At 36.4% G+C, this 27,977-nt stretch overlaps 2 protein-coding genes across 2 annotated transcripts; one reads left to right on the forward strand and one right to left on the reverse strand.

Annotated features, from left to right (window-relative positions):
* Nucleotides 1–1,075: 1,075 nt before the first annotated feature.
* LOC141824735 (uncharacterized) lies at nt 1,076–7,399 on the reverse strand. The gene is made up of 7 exons (XM_074712062.1): nt 7,278–7,399; nt 4,147–4,296; nt 2,512–3,186; nt 2,287–2,406; nt 1,661–1,758; nt 1,511–1,576; nt 1,076–1,341 (listed from the first exon to the last, which is right to left on the reverse strand). Exons 2-7 carry the CDS (start codon nt 4,283–4,285, stop codon nt 1,189–1,191), a joined length of 1,251 nt encoding a protein of 416 aa, XP_074568163.1. The 5' UTR covers nt 4,286–4,296; nt 7,278–7,399; the 3' UTR covers nt 1,076–1,188.
* A 595-nt stretch (nt 7,400–7,994) lies between these two features.
* LOC141824494 (uncharacterized) lies at nt 7,995–27,950 on the forward strand. The gene is given in 32 exon segments (XM_074711797.1): nt 7,995–8,126; nt 8,129–8,343; nt 8,442–8,880; nt 9,004–9,258; nt 9,336–9,548; nt 9,675–9,806; nt 10,017–10,146; nt 10,241–10,287; nt 10,364–10,465; nt 10,582–10,689; nt 15,232–15,374; nt 15,505–15,599; nt 15,711–15,792; nt 15,882–15,933; nt 16,010–16,090; nt 21,651–21,749; nt 21,826–21,929; nt 23,677–24,133; nt 25,195–25,230; nt 25,331–25,535; nt 25,616–25,749; nt 25,818–26,004; nt 26,090–26,322; nt 26,396–26,491; nt 26,643–26,735; nt 26,820–26,852; nt 26,927–27,055; nt 27,185–27,245; nt 27,316–27,371; nt 27,434–27,490; nt 27,566–27,686; nt 27,775–27,950. Coding segments are annotated over 32 exon segments (4,503 nt in total).
* Nucleotides 27,951–27,977: the final 27 nt, after the last annotated feature.

Raw genomic sequence — 27,977 nt, forward strand, 5'->3', positions numbered from 1 at the left:
AATAAGGATCGATATATTTATCTAATAAAATATTAAGTTACTCCATGATTCTAGAATTAAAGAGACTATTTCATGGAGTTACAAAACGAAAACATAGGAGTTAAGTTTAAAAAAGAATAAAAAGTCATCTTCGATTGAACTCCAATCACTTTTGGCAGCAGCAAAGTCTCCACTTCTTGCACGACGATTGTCTCAACTTGGATTTCAATCACAAACTCTTGTGTATTCGATGATCCTCTACCGGGGGCCTTGGGGGTTCTTTTATATTTTTGGATGCTATTCAGTCTTCAACGGAATCCAAATCTTTAAAGTGTATCCGAGTCGACGCTTATATTGGCTCTTGAACCCTAACTCTGGGGGAAGACAGTGGTTGGCACGGGTGTCCTGAGTGGCATGATCTACCTGTGTTAGCCCTTGGATGCTTTAATTTTGCTTTGTTTGTGCGCCTTACCTCCAAGTATAGTGCACGATTGTGGTGTGGACCATGAGTAGCCTGTGCTAGATGCTAGATAGAGGCTTTTCGTCTCCAAATATATACAAAAAATCGAGATCTTCATGCCCTATCAACAATTAACACAAAAGAGTAATCTCCAGAACTAAAAGTATGAAAATGCTATGAGTAAGTGCAAACATGCTCATGAAACATAAAAACAACAGAAAAATAAGATTGAAAATATCGATGTAAATCACACACATCACTTTCCATGCAAGGAATGCAAAAAAAATCACCTCTCATGTTTGAACAATTGAGACTACTAAGTTATTATGCGGACTATTATTTGTGCTTCTGGATTTCTCTAATGATCAATGAGAAACTTTCGTAAGACATAATCGATTATCTTTAAAGATTAATCAGATAGTCAGACTTTGACTTACTAAACAAAAAAGCTAACATTTCTTTATCTATTATGCCTTTAAACATGAAGATTTAGGAGGACATTTGATTCTTAAATTTTTTGACAATAGAATTTATCTTTCACTGAAATTTTGATAGAAAAATTTCACTTCACTGTAAAATGCTAGAAATTCTTGATCCATGGTCGATACAAATGGGAAAATTCGGTCACAAGTAGTAGTTTCTCTTTGGAAAGTCAATACAGGGCTCTTCTTTCACAAACAAGCAAACAGTCAAGTTCTTACACACACATGTTTGTGTCCTCTCGAAAGAGGAAGAGGAGGGTAATTTTATTACAACCCAAGACCGACGGTTCGACCATCTCTTCGACGAAGGCCTGCTGTATATTGCTTCTCCAAGTCGGTGTCGAGCTCCTCGTGTTTCTTTGATTGGAGGCTTCTGTTGTTTTCCACTTTGCCATCCGCAGCTGCATTGCCCTTCACACCCTACAATCGGCCATAGCCAAAAGGCAAAAAGGCAACCTCAGACTCTAAAAAATGTGTTAGTAATGGTCAAGATTCTCCAACAAATTGTTCTACAGATCGAACACACTAGTCGCATAAGAAAAAGAAAGGTTCCGATGACGAATTGCAAAAAGAGGAGGTCAGAGACTACCATGAGTCTGTTGAACTTTTCCTGTCGCTCCTGGTCCGAAAACAGATGGTCCCAACTACTGGAGGACTGAAGCATTTGCAAGTATAATGGGAAGCATTAGGATAGCAGCCTAAATCGACAAATTCTCAATGGACTTGAAACATGAAATACCTCTTGAGAAGAGTTCTTTTTGTTACCCCAAAGTAGCTTTTTCTTTTGGTCAGTGGACAAGCAGCCAACGCCTCCGGAACCTACAAGGTTCTTGTTCACTGCAGATGTATGAAGGTAAGTTCGATACGAAGGTCCAAATAATTGAAATTTCACTACTAATGAAAGCCAACCATTATCTGTATTCTAATTACCACAATGGTCTCAACACCAAAAGCTATGTACTCATTATAATAAAACTCCAAACTCCTTGAAGTTGAGTTCAAAACACTCACCACTGGAATAAGCTTTCGATAACCAGTAAATGAGTTTGACAAGTTTTTGGACTAAGATAATCTCAAGATCTCTGTTCATTTGTTTAAATATTGACATGAAATCAGCGCAAAGAAATCTCAAACAACTTGATTGAAAATTTTTACACAGATTCTAGAGCAGAACGAGGTATGCCGACCCTGTAATGAGCAAGAAATAAGCATCCATCATAAATAATTAAACACAAAGAATAAGAAAATAACTGATAGTGCAAAGGGGTGTGAGATGCTCCCCTCCTTGAGGGTATTAAAATGACCAAGAAGATTGATGTTGTCACAATATTCCAAGCAATTATAATAAGAACTAGATGAACTTACCCAATTCAGCAGCTTGAATAGCAGCAAATTTTGCTGAACTAACAAGATTAGCACCATCAGCATTCTTGTTTGTAGAATCAGTTTCACCAACAGGCCTGGAATTGGATAGCCACAGTTTATCTACAAAATTGTCAATTTCAGATTATTTGTCAAACGTTTAGTAGATAATTTGTGGAAACTGCATGTGGTGGCAAAGTGATAATGATATTTCCACAAAGCATTTACCATGCTGAACATCTTTGACTTCTCTTGATGAAGGGCTTTGATTGTTCTTGTCTGCATTTTCAGAGGCTTCATCTACATTTTTTTCTTGTTGACTAAACAAAGTTTTTCTCTCGTGTTTGTCACCTTCCCTTTCATGATATTTCCTCTTCCGGTCCACATGCGCATGGTGCTCCTTGTTACTTGCAGTATCATTCTTACATACAGGGGGGTTCCTGTGATAGGTATTTCTGTATTCATGTGAGTCTCTCTCCTTATAACGGTCATGCTCTGAATCATATTGTCGACTTAACTTTCTCCGAGAGTCTGTTTTTTCAAAACCTTTATCATAGTCTCTTGCATCCTCCTTGTTCCTGCGCTCTGAAATCTCAACATGTCTGCCAGATAATCTATCATTCCTTGTGGACCTGGAAGACCGTTGGTAATTCCTATCATTCTCATCAGTTTGCCTGTCATGCCTGCTATAAGCATCAGGCCTTTTGAATTCATGGGGATTGGAATATGAATATTTCTCTTTGTGCTTTTCGGATTCATGGTCTCTACTAGACCTGCTTCGAGTAGAATGGGAATCCCTTTCTAACTCTCTTCCAGCTTCATTCCTCCGCTGATCAGAAGACATCTGTGCAAGATCATCCTTATAAGGTAGTGGACTGCAGCTCCTCTCACGTGTAGGACTTCCTATCAGTGATAACACAAGAAGGTGATCATACTCACAAATGTAAAATGTTTATAGCATTCTAACCTTCTAGGACATCAAATCAGTAGATGCAGCAACGAGGCAACTTTTGAGATATGTTTTAAGAGTTTAACTAACAAAATCCAAGCCAGTTGCAACAGTCACAAAAGAGACGGTACTGTAATGAAAGTTCAGGGGTTTTTTTGGTATCAATGAGAAAAAACACACTCAACCAAGGTTGGTAACAGGTCAGTCAAGTTAGTTATTTTACCTCAATGATTTTTATCTTTTGGAGTTCTTGTCATGGATATCACACATTTTACAAAAACCAACCAACTCTCTTAAGAAGATTAAGATTCAAGAATCATTCATCTATACAGATTTTAAAAAATTGCAAACTCAAATTTTGGTACAGTATAATGTCTTCTATGGCAAAAGCAAGCAGTGAATGATAACCAATGTAGGACTAAACGAATCACACTAATTCTTGGGAGTTTGGTACTCTATGATATGAAACGACTTATAATTATTATGAAGTCTCAGGAAATAAAAAGATCTACACAGAATTTACATCTACTGTTTTGAAAACAAGACTGGTGAACTGAAAGTTGCTTATAGTCACTAAAAATTGCTTAACTTCACCCAACAAATAGATAATTACTCCCAAGAATTTCTTCAACCAAAGAGTCTTCATAAGGAGGAATAACAATAAGTTACTACAAGAAGACAGATAGAAGTATTCATAGACGTCCAGTAATCATTTCAGACATTGTCCTAAATCTTCTTAAACAGTGCATATATCTACCCTAAACAATCACTAAGATATAGTTTACATTCTAGCATATTCTAAAAAAATAAGAAAGTCCATCTAAAACACAAAAGAAACAACTGTAATAGCCCTTTTGACCACGTTCTGCAAGATAAAAAGTTTTGGAACAAGTAGCTCGAGTTGGAATACTAACCATCAGATGAAGATGAATCTGATCTACCAAGAGGCAAGCGGCGGCGATACTTCCTACCAGTAGCATCATTTGTGGGCTTTCTAAAAGATGGTTTCACATCTAAGTTTTCAGATAATGATTTGGGTGAGGGATCCTTCATCAAGCCAGTACCTAGACAATGTATAGCTTTTTTCCATCATCTGAACTCAAGTCGAAGAAGCAATGATTTAAAACCAAAGGAAAAAAGGAAGAGCCACAAAAAGAACAGAAGAGTACAAATAATATAACATATTTGAAGACATTAATTACTTAAATCAAAATTAGTAAAATGTATACTGGTTGCCACACATGAAGACATTCTTAAGAGATTATTTAACATCAACTTGTACCTAAAAAAATAATTAGAACTTGATCAAACTGAATAGTAAAAAACTCAATTAGAAGTTGATCAAACTGAATAGTACATAAAATAATAGGTTATACCCAAGAGCAATTCGATTTTTTTTTCTTTCAAATTTTCAAAATAATCAAGCCATGTTTGGCCTAACTATTTATGGTTGCTTACATAAATCTTCTCTCTGTTTAACACAATGCAAGACTATAGTAATATTCAAATTAAGCAATCATTTCTATTACATTGGCTAACTATAGAATCTATTAGTTGTTTATGAATATGTCATACCATCCCAACATATATTCTCTTATTTTTCAGCTATTAGAGTTACACCTAATTGCTTTCAAATATTAGTGCCACACATGCACCTTATCTTTCACAACTTTACTATTAACTTTTTATGCGTGTTGCTTCCTAACATCTTTCAATAAACTTATAAAACTTCCTTTTCAAACTCCCAGGGACACAACGAACACACAAGACTCTAGAAGCTCTCTCCATTTTGATGATCTATTTTTATCCAATATCTTCATCAATATTGGCTTCTTGTTGAATAATAGATCCAAGATATCTTAATCTCTTATTTATAAGACTATCATGTTCATCCATCTAAATAATAAATACACAGTAATTTCTTTTCTTGTCATTAAAACTACATTTTCATATGCTTAGTGTTAATTCCATTCATCTAACAACCTCTAGTTTCTTTTCCCCACTTCAAGATTTGAATTTAATGTAATTGTATTGCAATGGTTAACATAATTTCATATGCAAATAATTGATACCAAAGGCCTTGGTTATTTTGAATATTAAAGGACATTTCAACTAATGTTAATGTAAAAACGACAAGGACTTAGGGTTGGCATTTAGTGCAAACCTATGACTATTGAAAATCATTTGACGCTCTCAGTAGCTCTAATATTAACAACTACATTATCATACACTTCTTTAATTATATCAATATAATTATTACATATGCCTTTCTTATCCAAAACCTCTACAATAGTTGTCTTCTGGCTATGTGTAAATCAATAAAAATATTTTATATGTAAATCATTCTTTTACTACATTTTTCCTTTTGTAGTCTTATTAAAATAAATGACATCTATAGTTCACCTTCCTGAGATGAACCAATTGATTTTCAAAAGTGATTGTCTCATATTGTACTCTCAATAACTTTTTCCATTTTAACTCATTAACTTGATACCTCTAAATTTAAATTAAAAAACAATGTATATCATCTTTGTTTCATAAATATATACTAAAAAAAACTTTCTCTTCATCCTTCAACAATCTTTTTAATCCTCAAAGTTTTATTGAATAACTTAGTAAACCAAATTATTCTACTACACTCTTCCGAACTTCAATAGGAATGTCATCCAAACCTCCACTTATCTTCATTTTCTTTAAAGCTTCTTTAAACTCACTTGATTTAATATTATGAAAACTATATAATTCCTAAATCTATTAAAAATTTCAGTATCTAAAACCAGATTATATGTAGAAAGCTCATTAAATAGTTTATAAAAAAACTAATTTCTCCATCTTTCTTTAATTGCATAATCATCAACATTGCTTAAGTCTATGCATTTTCTTTTTCTAGCTCTTGCAATTTGACAAATGTTATTATAACTTTTTCACCCCCATTTTAGCTACTATATGCATATTTAGTTTGCCTTCATTTACAAATTTTTCCAGCCTTTTAAATATGAATTCTTTAAACTAATAGTCTTTTGTACATTCTAACACCACCACCAACTTTCCATGTATGTTTTACCTCAACCTTTAGACACTCCAAAAATTGATCTTGCTATATTCATGATCAGATTTGTCATCATAGTCCACATAACATCAATGTTATCAAATTCTTTCTTCCAAACTTCTTCTTTCAGCATTCTATCACTGAAAAGTGCCATACTGTTGTCCTCAAAATTCCACCATCTAGTTCTTCTAAAATTCAAAACAAATTAAGGAAGGATGAATCAATTAACGATTTATAGCGTGAGTGCATAAACCAATTTTTAAGAATCCCATTCCTACCATCAGTTACTGGATGCCAGGATATCAAGAGCCCAAATAAACCGTAGCCTTTACTACATTAATTGAACAATTATGAGTCTGAACAATTATGAGTCCAAGTTTTAGCATAGATACATTAGGATTATACTAGCTAAATACTTCAATCAGATTGTGAAGGCCACGACCTTGAGGGCCCTAAACACACTTAAAATCACTGACATAAGTTTAACTATATCTAATTGAACAACGTAGTGCTTTAAAATGTCGGTAATGTCAGTTAGACTCAAGTAAACATAAGACTGGGCATGCCTAAGTATATAATTATAAAGGCAAGCAGCTTTCTAAGTGCACATTAGAAATCTTACAAGAGTAACAGTTTCTTATAAGAGCCAAAGCCAAACTCAGAAAAAGGAAGAAATGAGGATCTTCCTACTGTTAGTCTCAAAGCAAATCAAACCAATGACATTTTTTTATTAGTATATTAGAAAAAGGAGAGGTCAATTTATCAGAGCAGTAATTTATCAATAGCCAAAAAATACGACGTTTTACTCGCTAGCATAAGAAAAAAATGATCATAGCAGAAAAGAACATAGATACATGACAACGAAGTTTATCCCCTAATCAACTGTATAAATAAAGTAACAAATAGGATCAGGAACCAGAGCATGGCAAATCGATCGAGAGAAGTAACAAGTAACACGAGAAATGGCTAAGAAATTGCGCGTATCAGCGTAGATACCTTATTGAAGCGGAAACGAAAGGAGCTCCTCTTCGTCCTTGTTTCGCTAGGGTTTCAATCCCGCGGATTCGTGATGAAAAACGAAAAGAAGGATAATGAGGTGCACATTGCTTGGTTCTGACGAGGATCAGCAGATCAGACCGGTTCGGCCTGAAACAAAAAGTATTAATGAACCGGATATCTTACGGTCCTGCCGGTCTACTACGGAGAGTTAGCAAAGTAGACCGATCACCTAGAAAAAGTTACTAATTCTAATTAAAATTATGTTATTTTAAAATTTACCTAATATATAGAGTTTTAACTTTTATCCCTTTTATAAAACAATATATTTTTAAAATAAAATTTAATTATCCAAATAAAATCTAATAAATTTTTTAAAAAATATTAAATATTTTTTGAAAACAATTCTATTAATTTATAAAAATAACCAAGTTATATAATTTTAAATATAATTAAATGCGAGCCTAATCGACCCATAAGCATGATGATATGTTGGACCGGAGTTGGCATGAACCCCCACGAGCCATGCCCCCGCATGAATTGTCGCAGGGCATAAATGCGGTTCGGGACGAACCGGTTCAATGGCGGCCCAAAAGTGCCGAGTCACAAACAGCCCCACGGCCCAGCAAGCGAAAATTGGCGGGAAAATTCGGTCCCGTTTCTCCACTGGGTCGATCGCCGCTTCTTGCTTCGTCCCGAACTAACGCAACCCACAGGATGGTCTTCCTGCAGCGTTCCGCACCTCCGAACCCTCGCAAGCGCCCTGCTCCCGTCTCCGACGACGATCCCCAACCCCGATCTCAACCCCGTAACGTCGCCGCAGCCACCGAAGGGAGCGACGGAGGAGAAACGAAGGCAGCGAACGGGACATCACCGCATTGATCTCCGTCCTTGCCGACGCCGGGTGCACCCTACTGGCTCCGCCAGGTGCCCCACCTGCGCTCCCAGCTGATCCTCACCGGTTCCGACGCTGCCTCGAGGGACGCCTCTCCGTCGACCACTCCCTCCGCTCCCGTTTCGTCGCCGGCTTCTCTGCGTACACACGGACCCATCAGAATCTGAAAAGGTCGGAGCTTCTTATTTTTGCTACTTAACCTCCCTGGCTCTCCTCGACACCATTATTTCTTCTCGTTTGGATGTTTTGAATCGCTCCTTCTGATGCAGGGTTCTAATTCCGGCATCGCAAGATGGTGGCTCCCGAAAAGGGGAAAGCGTGGCTCGGATTCTTCTCCTGGTCGCCCCTATCCAGGCCCAGATTCTGCTTCTGCTTCTTGAAAAGATTCCTGAGCACTTTGATGCCTATGGAAATGGTGGTTTACCTCTCAAAGACGACGTAGCGAGGCTTATTGTCAAACACTTTATGTGGCTCGATTTCCTGGTTGATGCAGAGGCGTTTATCGAGAAGCTTATGGAAGTTGTCTCCATATCACCTCCTCAGCTAAAGAAGGAGATAGTTGGCTCTCTCCCTGAGATCATTGGCGAGCAGTGCAATGGAACAGTAGTGACTGCTCTTGACCGGTTGTTGCAGGAGGATTCGGAGGTCATTCTGCCTGTACTTGATTCTTTCTCTAACTTGAACTTGGATGAGCAGTTGCAAGAACAGGTTTTGATGTTCTCTTGTTTTTTTTATTATTTATTTATATAAAGTGACATTTATTTTCTTGCAACTCTTAACGAGCTTGATGGAGTTGCTAATTTTAATATCTTATCTCTTGATTTTGCAAAGGCCATCACCACAGCATTATCTTGCATTAGAACAGCTGAAGCAGACCATATGCCCCATTTGCTTAGATTTCTATTGCTCTCGTCTACACCAACAAATGTTCGTAGGATATTATCTCAAATCCGTGAGCAGTTAAAGTTTGCTGGGGTTATCAACTCTCATGCATGCAGAAACAATAAGCTTAAAGGCAAATCACCAGTTGATAGCACTGATGCATCGATCCTTGATGCTTTGCGATTGAGTCTCCTTTTCAAAAATGTACTCAAAATTTGCAGAATTATCTTTTTTTTAAAGATAGCTGCATAGCACATATTTACTACTTGCTTTAACTGCAGATACTCTCGGAGGCAATTTTGAAAGAGATGAACTCCCTAGACCAACCTCGCGAACATAAAGTCATTGATGTATGGTTCATCATTCTCATTCACACAAATGGAGGTTCCATGATGAAAAATGCAGAAAGGATGCTTAAGAAGAAGATTTTGGAAGGTTGTTTTCATGAAGTTCTTTTTGAGCAATGCATTAATGGGCAGAGGGAACTTGTCAAGGTTATTACTCTTGTCTATAGTTTTTTTCAATGCAGTATTTGATGATTCTGAGCAAAAAAGAAGGCAGACATATTCATACTTCTCGATATAACTTTAGTGTATTGTATCTCTAATTTGTCAATTCAGGATTACTTCCCTTCGTTTCTCTCTATCACTACATACTTACTCTCATGCAAAGAACTGCAAGCTAAAATGTTTGGCATCCACTTGTATACATCATTGTTCAAAGAGTTCAGTGATACCTACTCAAGGCAAGAAGTAAGCATATCCATCAATACAGATTTCTCTGATTTATGTAAAATTGCCTATCCATATGACAACAAAAATGAGTTTTTTGGTGCTTCTCCAAGAACCTGATTAATTATTACCTTATTTATTTATTTTAATAATACAACTTACAATAAAATATGACTTTTTTATCCTGAAACAAGATATACACATCTCTTAAATTTAATTTCTGTCAACTAGATCCTTGGTGCATTGGTCACACATATAGGCTCAGGAGTTGGCCATGAAGTGTGTTCTGCTTTGGAAACTATGATCTTATTCACATCAAAGTATGCTGAGCAGTTAGTTCCATTGTCTTCACATATAAGTGGTAATATTGCCCTTTTTTTTCTTCTTTAGCTGACCTTTTTCTGCAATTGGAGGTAAGCCACCTGTTCTTCCTTACATGTGATTTTGTCTCTCAGGTATCTTGGATTATTTAGATGGATTTCATGAACAAAATCTCCGCAAGGTTTTGAGCTAATTATCAATAACATTTTGCAGCCCTTCATTTCATTCAATTATCTTGTTGCTATTGCACATGGTAGGTTTATGAAGTCTTCTGTCAATTGGCCTTAGCTGCTTACTCAAGTGCAAATTCAATTGGTTCTTCAATTTTAAATGAACTTTTGATTATCGTCAGAAAACAGGCAAGTTTCAATTATTTACAATATCCGAAGACTGGGTTTCTATGTCATTTGTTCTTTGCTGCTTAAAGTTTAGTTGATAAAGAGAGTTTGTTCATTTACCTTTGATTTTCTTGCAGGTTGGAAATCCAGATATCAAGTACAGAAAAATGGGAATAATTGGTACAATAAAGATAGTTTCAACTCTTGGTGGTGTCAATGCTACTGCATCTTACATGTCAACGCAGGTCTCTTTTGATATTGTGAAATGAGGAACTATGCTAGTTTGTTCCATTGCAGCAAGTGTTTGGACTAACAATTTTTTTACTATATAAGATTTTAAGTGATTTACAATATCACTATTGCTTTATTCATTGGGGACTTCTCATTTGCATTGAATGCCATAATGCTTTGCCTTTGTATACCGTTAAAAAAATACAATTGCTTAGTGGTTGACCTAATACACAAAGGCTTGGATGGCACCTTACCAAACAAATTCATACTTGGTTCCATGCATTTTGTCCTTTTGATAGCATTCAAGCAGACATTGGATGGATCTTGCACTGTGCTTATCTATCCCAAAAAATTGGGACTAACACAGGTTGGCAATGATGATAATAGTGTTTACTTGGATGGATATTATTGGTTAAATATTGGTTATATTTATTAGAATAAGTCTCGTAGAATAAGTTCATAACCCTTGCTGTTCCTTTGTGCTGCGAGCTCTTTTGTTTGGTTGTTGCCAAGAGCCCTTGATCAGTTACGGCCGTGAGCCTTATTTGATTGCTGCCAAATAGTAGCTGGTGCCTTGCTACTGTAGCCTGGATTTCAACCACATCGACTCGGAGTCCAGAAACCTATACAGAACCTAGATACAGAAAGAACATTCTAGTTCTTCGTCTCACAACAACATCAAGTTCGGTGTTTTGGAGTTGCATATCGTTGGACTTCATTCTATCGTGATGGATATGGTGCTTGTTTCTGCAGAAGAATTTGCCAAGTTCTCTCAATATCAAGAATCACTTAAGTTTTCATCTTCCTCTATCACTGCTATTGCTGATTCAGGTAACCACAATACATGCCTTCTTTCCTCATCCTCTCAGTGGGTCATTGATTCTGGTGCCACGGATCATATGACAGGTAATTCTAATCTCTTTTCTACTTTCACAAACAAATCCAACACTCCTATTGTTACCTTAGCTGATGGGTCTTCATCTTGCGTTCGTGGGTCTGGCACTGTCAATCCCACTCCTTTGCTTTCCTTATCCTCTGTCTTACATTTACCTAATTTATCCTTTAATTTGCTCTCTGTTAGTCAATTAACTCGCAATCTTAACTGTTGCATCACATTTTTTCCCGATCATTGTTTATTTCAGGATCTTTTGACGAAGAAGATTATTGGTAAAGGACATGAAAATAGAGGTCTCTACATTCTTGATTCATCTGTCCCAAAATCTCTCATTTGTTCAGGTGTGAATTCTCCTTTTGATGCTCATTGTAGGTTAGGACATCCATCTCTTCCATTGCTTAAGAAACTCTGTCCACAATATAATAGCGTGTCTTCATTAAATTGTGAGTCATGTCAGTTTGCAAAACATCACCGTCTTAGTTCAAGTCCAAGGATAAATAAACGTGCCATTAGTCCTTTTGAGTTAGTTCATTCTGATATTTGGGGTCCTTGTCCTATTCTGTCTAAACCTGGTTTTAGATATTTTGTCACTTTTGTGGATGACTATTCTCGTGTAACTTGGTTATATTTAATGAAAAATCGTTCTGAGTTATTTTCTCTATTTTGTACTTTTTGTACGGAAATTAAAACTCAGTTCAATATGTCCATTCGTACTTTACGAAGTGACAATGCCAAAGAATATACGTCCAGTCTATTTCAATCTTATATGAGTCAGAATGGTATACTTCATGAAACCTCTTGTGTTGATACTCCATCCCAGAATGGTGTGGCTGAACGTAAGAATAGACACCTTCTTGAAACAGCACGAGCTCTTTTATTTCAAATGAATGTTCCTAAGTCTTTTTGGGCAGACGCGGTTTCTACTGCATGTTTTCTCATTAATCGTATGCCCTCCTCTGTTCTTCATGGTGAGATTCCTTATAAAATTTTGTTTCCTAACAAGTCATTGTTTCCTGTTAATCCTAGGATCTTTGGTAGCACTTGTTTTGTTCGGGATGTCCGTCCACAAGTCACTAAATTAGACCCCAAATCTTTGAAATGTATTTTCCTTGGTTATTCTCGTCTTCAAAAGGGTTATAGGTGTTATTGTCCTAGTATTAATAAATATCTTGTTTCAATCGATGTTACTTTCATGGAAGACACACCTTATTTTTCATCCTCACATATCCCGATTTCTCAAAAAGAAGATGATGATTTATTGGTATATTCTGTTACATCCTCTACACCTGTCTCAGAACCGACTCTTGTCAAACCTCCTATTATTGAAATATACTCCAGGCGTCGACCTCCTGATTCATGTCCTGCACCTACTACTTCGTCATCAGATCCAATTCCGAATGATGATCTTCCTATTGCATTACGAAAAGGTAAACGCCAGTGTACTTATCCTATTTCTTCGTTTGTTTCTAATAATGGCTTGTCGTCCTCTTCTTGTTCTTTTATTGCTTCACTTGACTCTATTTCTGTTCCTAAAACTGTCCGTGAGGCCTTATCTCATCACGGTTGGCGAAATGCAATGATAGAGGAAATGAAAGCCTTAGATGATAATGATACTTGGGACTTGGTTGATCTACCTCCAGGAAAACAAGCTATTGGATGCAAATGGATATTTAATGTTAAAGTCAATCCAGATGGGTCAGTTGCCAGACTAAAAGCTCGTCTTGTGGCTAAGGGGTATGCTCAAACATATGGTGTGGATTATTCTGATACTTTTTCTCCTGTTGCAAAGTTGACATCTGTTAGGTTATTTATTTCTCTTGCTGCTACTCATCATTGGCCTCTACATCAACTTGATATCAAGAATGCTTTTCTTCATGGTAATCTTCAAGAGGAGGTGTATATGGAGCAACCTCCTGGGTTTGTTGCTCAGGGGGAGATGGGACGAGTGTGTCGTCTTCGAAAGACTTTGTATGGTTTGAAACAAAGTCCACGTGCTTGGTTTGGAAAATTTAGTCAGGTTATTGAAAAGTTTGGTATGAAGAAAAGCAAGTCTGATCATTCTGTGTTCTACAAGCAGTCAGGAGCTGGTATTATTCTGTTAGTTGTGTATGTGGATGATATTGTGATTACTGGTAGTGATACTATGGGAATTTCATCTCTCAAATCTTTCATTCTCACTCAATTTCATACAAAAGATTTAGGGGTGCTAAAGTATTTCTTAGGTGTTGAAGTAATGAGGAGTAAAAATGGTATATTTCTATCTCAGAGGAAATATGTTCTTGACTTATTAACTGAGACGGGAAAGTTAGGGGCAAAACCTTGTAGTACTCCAATGACTCAGAACGTGGATCTTACTGCAGATGGAGAATTATTTGAACATCCAGAGAGATATCGAAGGTTGGTTGGAAAGTTGAATTATCTTACCTTGACTCGTCCAGATATTGCATATTCGGTTAGTGTTGTTAGTCAATATATGTCATCTCCAACGGTTCATCATTGGGCAGCATTAGAACAAATTTTGTGTTATTTGAAGGGTGCACCCGGACGAGGTATTGTATATAAAAATCATGGGCACACTCATATTGAATGTTTTTCAGATGCAGATTGGGCAGGCTCCAAAATGGATAGGAGGTCTACTTCAGGTTATTGTATCTTTGTTGGAGGAAATTTAGTATCATGGAAGAGTAAAAAGCAAAAGGTTGTGTCACGATCCAGTGCAGAATCAGAATACAGGGCTATGGCACAGTCTGTGTGTGAAATAATGTGGATATATCAATTGTTGACTGAAGTAGGACTCAAAATTTCAATACCAGCAAAACTATGGTGTGATAATCAAGCTGCTATTCACATTGCATCGAATCCCGTGTTCCATGAGCGAACTAAGCACATTGAAATTGATTGTCATTTTGTTCGTGAGAAAATTCAACAAGGCTTGATTACTACAGGATATGTAAAAACTGGAGAACAATTGGGGGACATCTTCACAAAAGCTTTAAATGGGATCCGAGTTGATTATCTTTGTAACAAGTTGGGCATGATTAATATCTATGCTCCAACTTGAGGGGGAGTATTGGTTAAATATTGGTTATATTTATTAGAATAAGTCTCGTAGAATAGGTTCATAAAACTCCTATATAAATAGGGGCTTGTATTTGATTATTGAATAAGATTTTCTGAACTTTGATAACAGATATAAAATAAGATTGGATGGAAGAGAGGAAAGCTATGAAAATTAAAGAGAGTGTGAATCGAGTGGAATATTTGGTTGGGTTGTAATATAACTGCATTCCAACTTCCAACTGCTTTTGGTGCATATCTATTTGGGTAATTTGGTGGAGCTGTGGTTATAATTTGACTCTGATTTTTTGTGTTTTTGGATTGAGTAAACTCTTTATTGCTTCTATTTTTCATGTTTGTCTCCTTTTAATGTTTTCTCTCAAGAAAAATTAAATAATTTGCTCTCTTCTTGATTATTTGGGATGAAAAGAAAATTCAAAAGAGGAAGAAACCAAATCTTTTTAGAATCTTTTCACCACCCTTCTTCATTCATTGGACTTGTCCAATTCCTTCGCTACTTGTATATGCATTATGATTGATGGGATGTTTTTGGTCGAAAGATATGCAATAATGCATGATTTTCTATTGAATGTTTTATATGCAGAAATCAAGTGGTGAAGAAGCTTTGGAACTTCTGAAATTATCTGTTGATTCATGCAAATTGACGAGTCTGCCATTGATCCTTCTTTATGATGAACTAATTGTTTTATTGGAGAGCACTACTTTGCAACCCGCGATAATTGAGTGGTTTGTATTTCATGTTCTTATCTTTTAGCTTTTTGTTATAGTAAAAGAGAAACATGTTGCCTGGATTGCCCCTGATTGGTTCTGGAAGTGATTTAGGATAATTGAATTATTTCAATCAACTATCTTATAGGATAACCCAACATGTTGGGGAATTCGAGTCTCTTTTTCTCTCTGATCTTGTGGAAGGCCAATTGCCAGTTAAATCCACATCCAATGGCATAGAAGGTTAGTTACCACTTATGGAATTCTTTCTTTATGATTTGATAGTCATAAGTTTGTAACAAACTGGTACAAACTAGTATTACATGATGTATATAAATTCTCTCTTTATTTCAGGAGAATTATGGATGAATCTCGATGGTGTTGTGTCTCCTGTGTGCCTTAATGTCTTGCCATTACTTTTCTCCTCGATGGAACAGTAATTTTTTCAAACTACTTATCTAGTCTGATTTCCCATTCATTTGTTGCACTAATGAGGTGCTATGACACTATTTTTATTGGTTTCAGGTGTTCATCATCTTTACAGTTTCTGCCTTCTCTGTTTCTGTTACTATCCGTTGTAAGCAATGATGATTCTGCCTTTTCCCTTTGAACATTACATCCACTTTTTCAATACATTTCTCTTATTTTAAAAGGTTGAAAGGGTGACAAATCACGGATCTCTTGGTGGAATAGATGCTCTTCTGGGTTGTCCTATGCATCTTCCTTCTTTTAAGGTGAAACATCTAAAGGCCTACATTTTTGAAATACAAAAGCATTGCAGAATGTTTTTCTTGGTGGTGAAATATATATGCATCTTCCTTTTTAAAGGTGAAATCACGGATCTCTTGGTGGAATAGATGCTTGTTTCTGAGCTATTATTTACTTCTTGCTTGGACTTTGTCTTATTTTCTCTGTCCTTGGGTTATCATAAACCATTTTTCTAATGCTTTTTTTCCTGAAGTACTTATCATGAACCTTGAGTATCAATTTGTAATGACATATTCTGAGGATAAGTTTGGGTGTAAATCCTATTATATTAGCATATGTTTAGAAAAATATTTTGAGTCCAAGCCCAAAGCTAGAAAGTTTAACATTCCAAATATACGGATATGCAGAAAAAATGAATAAAAAAGAAGGCTAATCTATGTCAGAATATGCAAAATTATCTACATGGTACTACCAATCAGGAGAGCTCAAAATGTGAGGGTATCCCAACAGAGATACTTTGTTGGACAACAGTCAAATTGTAGTCAATCCATGCTGACTAAACAAAAAGAATTGCAAGCTCAAAGCAGTTTTGCTAGTGGAACCAACCCAACAAGGGGTCCAACCAATTGGAGAATAATGGTTGAGCTACATTGGTTTGGTACACAAAATTGGTCATGTGCGGCCTATTATGCGCAATGACATCATTCCACATTGTCAATCCCAACTAAACAAAATGGAAACTTCTATTTTTTAAGAAATCATAGCCATAACCCTTCCCCTTTCAGTTAAGCATGTATATATATATGTAATTCTAGAGGAAGTTTATTTGCAAATGCACTTTGACCTGAGCACTTGAATGCCATGCCACAAATCAAAGGAGTATAGCAATCCACTGAAGAAGAGACTAGAGTCTCCTAACTTGATAAAGTCATACCTTAAGCATCATAAAATTGAGAAGGGCCATTACTAGAGATCATATCCTGAATTGTTGGGACTGAGATTGGGTGAATGAATTATTCTTGTAGGTGATACCTGTTCACTTTTCTCCAAAATATGTTGTTGATGTAAGCTAGACTTGCATAATACATGAGCAATCCAAGTGTAGTTTGACTAAGACTCCAACTAAATGATAAGTTGCCATCCATCCCCCACTTGATTAGATAAACCTAATGAGGAGGCATTACATGCACTCTAGATGTCATGCCCATTCCAACTATGAGCAATCTATCACAAATGATTCCTTAATTTCATTGGTAAAGGGCACATAATTGGTGGAGATATATATCTGCATATGCAATGTGCACTAAGATTCTGTACCTACACAGTGTTCCCTTGGTGCCACCTCATGGAGAATCCATAAGCATGATGCTAGGTTAAGTCATGAAATTTGGATTTATCTCTGACAAATAATAATGCAAAATCATTTGCAACCATGCAGTCATGGAAAATGGACACAATGCAAGCAAGATTTACATCTTGTAGTTGTTGATCTCACTTGACTTGACATAACTTGAGGATAATTTTGTGGCCATAGCCAATCATCTCATGGCTTGTGTCTCTCAGACAATGATTCCAAGAGAGGGAAGGAATCTTAAAATAAGATGCGGCATTAGTGATTGAGTAGCAAAAACAAGAATAGATGGCCTCTTTTGCAAGACTTGCAATAATTCGTTCTCATCTTAGTTAAATACATAAATAATGTAAATAAGTTGAAACAAATTACAAAATTGGACAATGATCTGGTTTATTTAATTAGACAATTATCTTAAAAGAGTATTCTTATGACATGCCTCTCCACCAAAGCTTGAATTCTAAGGAATTGAAGCGGCATTATTTTAAAGGAAATGATCATTTATGTTATTGTTATCTTCTTCTTTGCTAGTTCCTTAAGTAATAGAAATGAAGGAACACAACCTCGGAAATGCCTACAAACAATATCATTTTTCTCTCACACTTAGTTGGAATGGATATTAAGGTTCTTGAAAGAGTTTTTAATCCTTGGTTATATGAATGCATGAACTTAATCTCTTATGCATCAACATATACTATACAATAAACATATTGAAAATTTTCTCCTAACATCAGTGTGTCTCCTCTGAATCCCCAGTTTAGTGGAAAGTAGATAAAGAAACCTAATAACTTGGCTTTTGAGTTGAGCACAAGTAGAAAGAGACACTATAGTAAATGTCTTTATGGTTGTTTAAAGTGCCGATAGGTTCTTGTTGCATTTGAAACATTTTGTTCTTGTTACTAACTTGAAATCTATGTTGCAATGACACTGGCTTCTTGTAATTATGCTGCCCATGCCAATGCAATACCATTCATGGCGAGATAGCATCTTATGGTACTTGACGTGTCCCATATACAAGAGAAAATCTTGAAATAGTGTAGGATACCTGATGAGGATTCATAAATTGATAGGCAAAAGGTGGAGGAAGGTGAAGAAAAGGTGGATTTAGGGATGATAGTGGCTTGGTTACTTAGATTTTTGGTTGTATTTGTAATGCTACTTTTTCCTTGCATCACTTCTCTAGTAAGAGTTAAACAAGTGATGACGTCTATAAAATAAAGTATCATGATAGACTAGCGACTAGTAGAGATTTGTTTGTTTTGGTAAACTAGGGTGGGGGATTTCTTTCGAGGATAAGGTGGGGTAGATTCTTTTTGGGTAGGACTAATGTTTCATTAGTCTTTTTAGACTAATATACAATGGAATTTTTGTTCATTTTTAAGAAAAAATAATTAAATGAAAATAATTTCAACTAGCCAACAAACTAAACAAAAAGAATTTTATGCAAATTACATTGGGATTATGCAAACTTAGTTGTTGAAGTTGCCAAGCATTTGGATCTTTTGATAGGCATCTATGTCTCTTAGTCTTACAATTTTATAATTTATTTAGATGTTGAACCTGTTACACTAGATCTCAATTTCTATTTCTTTCATATTTGTAATTGGTGTTGCATGAAATCACAAATTTATGCACATGATCTCAATTTTAGCCTCTTGTAATTTTGTTGGTGTTAACATTTGGTCTCGAATCTCTTGGAATATACCCCAACATGTCTCTTTCTATATATACGAGTCAAAATGTATAATGCTAGTCATGAGTGCCTACTCGTGCGATATAGCATTAGGTTAGAGTAAACAGCCAAAGACCGATACACATGCACCTGCACTCTCCTGAAGAAACTCTCTACATCAATCTTGACCCCCTCAAACAAGCAACTTCTTCTCCAACCATACATAGTGCATCATAGAAGAAACAACAAGGTGATGAGCCTTCACCAAAACCCTAATCTCAAGGTAAGAATGCTTGAAAACTCGAAGCATCCTCCTATAGATAGACATCCTATGATGCCATATGAGGCCACTCCTTGATTTGTCTCCACAGCTCAGCTACAAGTGCACAACCAAAGAAGATGTGCTCCTGCACCTTATCCTGTAGCCCAAAAGTGTAGCTCTTATCCTCCAAGTACTCCTGCCTAGCCCTCCAGGTGCTCCTATTGTCTTACCTTTTATCCTTGATTGTATTAGTGGAAGCCAAAGAGTGGGGATGAAGAAAAGGAATAAGAGTGTTTAGAAAATTGAGGAAAATTATGTATTTGAATTGAGAAGAAATATGGTCTTGCGAGGAAGCAAGGTAAAGTTGGACTCTGATACCATTTGACACGATCACAAGTTAGATCTGTGTGACTACCGTCCCACAAGACTTGATATAGTATGATGATAAATTCGATCTTGCAAGACTGTGACAAAATAGACTAGGTTTATTGAAAATAGTAAAAGTAATAAAATTATTTGTAAGTAGAAATAAAATAATAAAAATAGATTATGATCCAATTTCTTTTATTGGATAGATTTATTTGAAGCATGGTTTAAAATTTCGAACCATGTCGAGGTTTCAGTCTCGGATTGGAACGATACATTTTTCGAGTACCATATTATACCATGTCGATATAGTTTCAATTTTTTTTAAAATACAAAACATATTAACTAAAAATAAAAAAATTAATCTAAATATTAAAAAATAAAAAATAAAAGAATTTTTTAAATATATATGTATTAACTTAATAAGATAATTTTATTAGGCTTTAATTAAGTCTATTTAAATTATCTTGATCATAACTAGGAGTTGATTCAAATTATTAACCTAAGTTATCTATTAAAAACCTAAGCTATTTATTTAAAAAATCTAAGTTTATTAAAAACTCTTGTTTTGTGCGACCGCGGGTACGCACGACCTATGCTAGGCGTTCGGAAGTGTCGCTAGTTCTGCATGACGCATCCGGAAGCATCACCGGTCCCACGCGATGAGTCTGGAAGCGTCGCGGTCCCACGCGATGCTTTTGGACAGTGTCTTAATCAGAATCGCTTGTGCGAGTGCTGATCCTCGGACGGAATGAAAAGTTTCACTTGTATTGGACGAAATAGATTGATATTTTAATCTATGATTTTAAGAATCTATTATTATCACGCACGACTTGCGCCAGACGTTCGGAAGCGTTGACGGTCTAGCGCGACGCGTTCGGAAGCGTTGTTGGTCCCGCCAAGGTTTAAAATATCGAGCCGTGTCGGAGTTTCGATCCCGGACCGGAACGATACAGTTTCGGTACCGTATCGTACCGTCCTGGTATAGTTTCGGTATTTTTAAAATATAAAATATATTAATTAAAATAAAAAATTTAATCTAAATATTTAAAAATAAAAAATAAATTTTTTTGATAATTTATAGGTTTTAATAAAGCTTATTTAAATTATCTCGAATTATAACTTTGAACTATAGCTAGGAGTTGATTATTAAAATTTAATTAAAATCTAAAGTTTTAAAAACCAAAAAAATGGAAAAATCGCGCCGCGCCGCACGATCGGTGCGCTCGCGCGGAGCGTCGCCGGCCCCGGGCGGGGCCTCCGGCGGCGTCGCCGAGGCCTCACGATGCCTCCGGAGGCGTTCCCCGGTCGGAATTCGTGTGCCGGCGCTGTGCCGGTGCCGGTGCCGGTGCCGCGGCGGAACGAATTTTTTCGTGCGTATCGGGCGATACGGCACGAGATTTTAATCCTTGGGTCCCGCATGATGCTTTTGGATAGCGCCTCCGTTGGAACTGCTTGTGCTAGTGTCGGTCCGCGGGCGGAACGAGATGTTTCGCCTGTATCGGACGAAACGACTTGAGATTTTAATCTATGATTTTAGGGATCTATTCTTATTACATCACAAATTCTTCAAACTGCAATTCTCTTTTGGTGGGTGGAAATCTATAGTTTTTAATCATCTCCAATGAAAAAAAATGTTCTTTTTAATGTATTTAGCCTACATTTCTGTATATTCCAGTAGCATCTTAGTCAGCTTGCATATATACCTATGTTGAGAGTGACAATCCTTTGATCATATATCCTGGCCACTCGATACAAACTATGACTAGGTTGTCACTGGCATAGAAAGTTCACCTTCCGGTAAACCTCTGAGGATTCTTGTGTTTTTTGCAATTTATTAGGATCTCATATTAGTAGGAAAAGAAGGTGACGATTAAATAAAATCATAAGTGAGAAAAATTGATTGATAATTGATGTTTTTTTCCTGCACTGCAGCAGTTCTTGGTTGGAGCAGATGGGAAAAAACTCACAGATAAGCAGAAATGGATCATATGTTCCTCCATCTACTATGCAATAAATTGGATAAGGGAGCTGGTATTTTTTTATCTTGTTAATGTCTGGTGGTTTTATTATATGATTATGCTTAGAATGCTTAATGTTGTACTTGCAGCTTAATGCCTTCAGTACACAAATCATTGGTAGAGTGGGTTCAATAACCCAGTTTCCAAGTGAAGAGCTAGTGCCGAAAATCATGAAGCGCTTGAGAAACTTGGTGTGAGTATTAAATTAGTCAACATTATCAAACTTTAGATCAGATCAAGGAGTACTGTTTTACTTACAGTGTCTCATCCAAGGTCAATTTACACTGATTGATATTGCCAATGCATAACTCTATTTTTGATAACTAACTACATTTGTGTTCCAGCAATAAGCACAAATAAATTGATATATGAGTTGTCTATGTCAATTTTTTATACAACTAGGACAAGCAGAGGAAGGGGAATAATTGTTAGAAAAGAATAAAGAGGCATGATAAAACAAGATTTAAAGCATTGATGCATGCTACAGTTTGGATCTCCTGTTGGAATGATACTATTTTAGTACTGTGCTATGTTGACACTCAATTGCTCTGAAGCATGTCAAGATAAATTCTAATAAATTTCAATTCTGTAATCATCTTTTTACTTCGCTTGTTTGTCTTTAGTAATTAAAAAGTTAAAATTTTGAACAAGTTTAAAAAAAGTAAACATCTCTACTGATGATTACACTTTACTAATATCATAACAAAACAAGTGTTGTACATTGAAACTGAGTATTAGTTCCTATAGATGTATTTCTTTAAGATCTAAATTATATCGCTTTTAAGATAGAATTGAATTTTCCATATGTTTGTTAATATATTTCGTTGAACCTATTGCGAGATGGACTTAAACTAACCTCCCTGCAATTAGTGCAAACATATATATAACATGTGGATACACATAAGTCTTGGAGCTTTGATACTATGGATCATTGTCTGATGCATCCCTTTGATACACATTGCGAGATGATCTTCATATTTTGAAAATCATGAGCTTGCTTTGGTTTACCATCCTTATATCAAGTTTGTTGATAGGTGCTATTTTATTGTACCACTATAAGCATCATTCTGTGTAGCAAGTTTGTAACCTTGCATATACCCATGAGTCATGTCTCAGAGTTGTTGAACATGAGTTTCACGACTACTCAGTGTGTCTTCAATATCATCTCCATCATTAGTTGCACTGCTACTAACAATGCTATCATCATGTCATTTTTTTCATAGAATTGCGGCATGAATATGACAAGTTTCTGTTGAAGTCTAAGAGAGAGTCAAATCCAACCCAAAATGCCAAGATACTTAAGTGGGGGTCTCTTGCGATGAAATATATTTTAAGAGCTCTTGTTTAGAAATATGAGCTCAATTCAACATGATTGATGTACAAATACATTCGAGGGTTTCCAGTTGTTTGTAGAGGAGGACAATGCTTCATTTATATGATTTCACAACATATGCTAAATCACTACTATGTCAGTATATGATGCTAAACTACTATTCTCGTATCTGCTTGACTCAATTACTTAACCATCTATATATCAATACTTAATTCAAGATTACTAGGCTGAATAGAAATATGTATTTGGTGGCAGTGCAATTGCTCCTACTTCATTTAACATACCAATCCAAATATTCAAACTGAAAGCAAACTGCTTCAAAATATATCCAAGTTCTATTCTAGATATCGATGATAAAATTCTACCTGGATTTGTTAATGAAGACAAGGGAATATGCAATGTAGGGGTGAGAAAAGTGACGGAGTGTCAAACAAAATCATGAACGAACTTATTCTTATGATTGCTTGAGTGGTTTGTGGGGATTTTGGTTGATATGAATTTAAAAGGCAACATCTTTCAAATTCCCTGGAAGCTTTATTATATGTTTTCTAAATCCTTAAAGTGTTATTTGCTTGATGTAATCCTAACAGAAGTATCCTTCGTACAGTTTATTGGAGGGATTGTTGAATGCTTATCTCAAGTGTTACCCTTTATCGCTACCTGAACTCCATTATTCTGTGGAACACTATGGCTCATCTTTCAGCAGGCATGACAATACAAAATCAAGGGAAAAAAAGAGCACGCCTAGTATTTTGCATGACAAAAACCAAAAACAGAAAAAAGATTCAATGATGGTAGAAAAACCAGATGCTAATGGCAAACTCCGACAGCCTACCATCATGGATGTATTGAGAAGAGCAGGGGCAATTGAGAACCAGGAAGTTTCAAGCGCAGGTTCTTCAGGTGCAACACCCAACAGGCCTCACTGTCATGAAAATGAGACTGCTGGTTGTAATGAACTTGGGCTAGTTGATATCTCAGAAAAGCCTATTTACTTGGAATCACAAAGATTCAAATTCAGACCTCTTCTTGTTGATTGCCTATCCATATTGAGCTTTTCTGAGGTACACGTGAAAAAATTAGAAACCATGTGTCTTGGTTTGCTCATGATTTCTTTGTTTTACCATAGTGTACTTGGTGGCATGTTTAAATTGCATCCTACTGTTATTGGCTGATTTATTTCCTCCTAATCCAATAGTTTATTTCTGACCTCATAATAGTTGGGCCTATGCAGAGCATTAATATGTATGGTTTTAGAAAGGCCTCACTTGTCCTGCATATGCAGTTGCTTAGGCATATTTTGATGAGACCACATAACAACTATGTAAAGTCACATAAGGTATATGGAGGCTGCATATGCAATTTAAAAAACCTTATTTCGTTAATATAAATCAATTTAAACTGAACCAAGTTGACTTAGAACCTTAAGCTATCCACTTTAGTAGCTTGTATCTTGTATCTTCTAAGTCTTGTTTTAAACACTTGCTTGGAAAGTGATAAACACATTAGACATGGATATAAATATTTTCACTAATTTAATAGACTGCTTGTGCTCCTGCATGTACCTCCATATATCACAAATGCAGGATGTAAGTGGGTCAACCACATTTTTTTATAATTGCCTTTTGAACTGCATATTGTCTATATATGCCTTTTGAAACCTTCATTCTCAGATGTGGCTAATCCTACATCTTTGCAAGTAAGTCTGTTTTCCTAATCCAACACAGGTTTCTTTTTAAAGGAATCCAGCATGTTGTATATAATCCTTTCAAAAGGAATCCAACCTTAATCTGAGGCATCAGGTTGTAAGAAACCTAAGTTACAACTAGATTGTATCTAACCTTATGTCCAGTTTTCTTACACCAGTATTATGACTGTCATTGCTCTAATTAACATAATATTATTGTTGTTCGGTATATAAAGCATGACTAAAACTTGGAAATTCCATTTATGCTTGTATCTTCTAGTCAATTCATTTAAGAGTGATTTCTTGATACACTAAGCCATTTGTTTGGCTTCAGGAGATTCTTTTCTACATGACCTATGATACGCTATGCAATAGTTCTTAATGTTCATTTCTTATTTTGGCTCTTATCACTGTTGGTTTGTTTATTGTCCATCACAGAGTCAAAATTCCTGCTGCTCTGATTCCTTGGCTGAGGTACTATAAACAATCCAAGAATCCTTTTTTCTTTGTCGCATGTTTATTCCCTGTTTATTTTCATACATTGATATGTGCACTGATGTATACTTTTCTTTAGCTATCGTTGCATCTCTATCTTATCAGGGATTTTAACTCCAAACTGGAGTATTTGAGTCCCTCCAGCAAACTTACCACAACTTGCTCAGTGAAGACACTAGCTGGTTACACCAGAATGGCAACTGGTGAGTTTTTGAATAGGGTTAGACCACTGTTTACCAGCCTAAAGAAACATCTGGATTCTGCAGTCTCATTTCTTCAATATGGTAAGTTCAACAACTTTTTAGTTATAGAAATTCTTTTCAAATTAGGTTTATAAATATTTGTATGACTCATGAGCTTATAGGATCAGAAACATGTGAAGACCACTGGAAATCTAGTTCATTAGCTGCTGGAAATCCAGATTTACCATACATATTGGTTTCAAAAACTTCAGTTGCCACTTCCGTATTTAAAGAAGTTCTTTATTGCTACAGCAAGGTACTAATTTTGAGTTGCAGTTGATAGTCTTCATCGAGGGGAATGTGTTAAGTGCTTTTTTGTTGTAGTTGCTTAGCATGCCAGACCTCTTCCTCAAGACAAACTTGTCAATTCTGAGGGGCATGCTAGAAGCATTTCAGCCGATTGAGAAGTTGGATCAGTTCTTATCTGTTGTCAAGCCATTACCAACCCCTGGAAGCATAGATTACTTATACTGTGGTGTATTTGCTTTTTTTGAGGGCATCATGGACATTGGTGATGATTCATTTGCTCAGCTCATGTACATCATTATGTAAACTTATGGAGACAGTTTGATATACACAAGACTTCTGTAATGCAGCATATTCATTCTCCTTTACCCTGGCATCAGAAGCATTAGTTACCCTTGAGTCGATTGTGAACTCCTATGCTATGGTTACTGAGTCATCTCTGGAAAGAAATGGGAAGAGAAATGATGAGGGATCCTCTGAATGCGTTGTTGGTTTTCTAAGGAGCAGGCTTGCTCTATCTTCGCGGAAGCTTTTATTGCAAGATCCATGCAAAGAGGACAGTGACAAAGGAAATAAAAATAGGGTAAAATCTGGGTGGTTTGCCTATCTTGTTACTCCTTGTTCATGTTTCTTAACTCCTTTCCTCTCTCTTTCAGGGTGATATGATACAGAAGATACTCCAAATATACCTCAAATATAGCGAGTCCACTTCTGATCTACTTGATGAACTAGCATGCAAAGTATTACCTCAGGTGGTTGAATTTTGTATTCTTAAATACTTCATTGGACCTAGTTTGCTTTGTATACCTTTGCCAGAGATACCATAGTAGAACATCTCATGAGATTCCTTTATTGTTAGTCAACCTGAACTCTCGTTTATAAGAACCTTCTTCACTGTTTTAGGTACCTTCACACAGAACTACAACTACACACGAAGTCATCCATGGCTTTCCAACTTTATCGCCTATGATGTTCCTAATATGGTACCGAGTACTGGTTCGTATTCCTTGCTTATTCTTCATAAAGGCACTTGAATTTCTTTTGTGCAACTCATGACCTGAAAGACTTTCACTGGTTCAGCATGAAGAGAACCTCTCAATTCTAAACAAGACGGTTAGTGCATGAATCAAGTAGAATATGAGGCAGTCTAAATTGCCATTCAGGATATAATTGTTGTTTCCCTTCAGGTGAAGGAAGTCACAGGGAGGTGTAGGAGATACATACAAGGGGAAGCAGCCAAACCACTCTTGATAAAACTACGACAAACAGTGAATGTGGTGGTTGCATTAGTTAATATGTGCAAGGTCCATGATAAGGTGTGGAAATGCTGTTAAGAGCTTTATGCTGTCTGTGTTGTTATTTCTGTGTATTCATGGTTAATCTTTCCTCATTAGCTCTAGTATGGCATGAAAAGTACATATTTATGACTACTTGTTATGATACAGGTAGCTGTCCATGCCATGGCAGTCAAGTATGGAGGCAAATACGTGGATAGATTCCTGAAAGGTATGTAATTCTAGTTCTGCAAGTAATTCAATTGTTGAGTGACAAATAATTGTAATGGATGATTTTTCAGTTTTTGACTTCCTACAAGATCAATTCCAAGCGCACAACGATATAATACTTGAACTAGTAAGTTCATGTTCTTCGTACCTTGTCGATGCTTGCTAGCTATATGATGCCAACTTCCTTAGGTGAAAGAGCTACAGAAGGGAACCAGAACTATCCAAACAATATGCTCCGATGCAAAGGCAAGTCGTCTAGGAATTTGATAAATTCGACCAATTGTCTTCATGTTTTGATAAAGCATCATCTTCTTTGTCAAGGGATTGAAAAGAACAATGGTGACAAGCAAGGTTCCTGCTACCAAGAGGTCCATGGAGCGCTTCTTGTTCCATGTCAAGGCTCTTTTACACAGCACATCCAGTAACTGCACTTTCTGGATGGGTGAGCTATCATGCAACATATTGTCCACTTGCCAACACATTCATCTCATTCGATTCTTCGGGTTTCGCCATTTTAACTACAATGCCAGGAAATCTGAAGCACAAGGACCTCTCCGGGCAAGTGGTGAGTTCCCAGGTCTACGAAAATGGAGAAGATGGCATGCCACAGGAGATGGAGGACAGCGATGAAGATAACAACAACATCAGCCCGGCGCAAAGAGCAACTGAGGTCGAAGATCTCGACGACCAACAAGATGATGACTGACACGTTGTGCTTTCTTCACTGGTCAGT

The sequence above is a fragment of the Curcuma longa genome, chromosome 3 (genome assembly GCF_044706935.1).
Source record: "Curcuma longa cultivar G26 ecotype Majalengka, Jawa Barat chromosome 3, ITB_CL_G26_1.1, whole genome shotgun sequence".
NCBI classification, from domain to species: Eukaryota; Viridiplantae; Streptophyta; class Magnoliopsida; order Zingiberales; family Zingiberaceae; genus Curcuma; species Curcuma longa.

Excerpts from the sequence above, each read along its gene's own strand:
- LOC141824735 (XM_074712062.1), bottom strand. The coding sequence starts at position 4,285 with ATGAAGGATCCCTCACCCAAATCATTATCTGAAAACTTAGATGTGAAA. Across the intron at positions 2,407-2,511 it reads AGTCAAAGATGTTCAGCATG|ATAAACTGTGGCTATCCAAT; the intron begins GTAAATGCTTTG and ends ACAATTTTGTAG. Across the intron at positions 1,577-1,660 it reads AAAAGAACTCTTCTCAAGAG|TCCTCCAGTAGTTGGGACCA; the intron begins GTATTTCATGTT and ends CAAATGCTTCAG.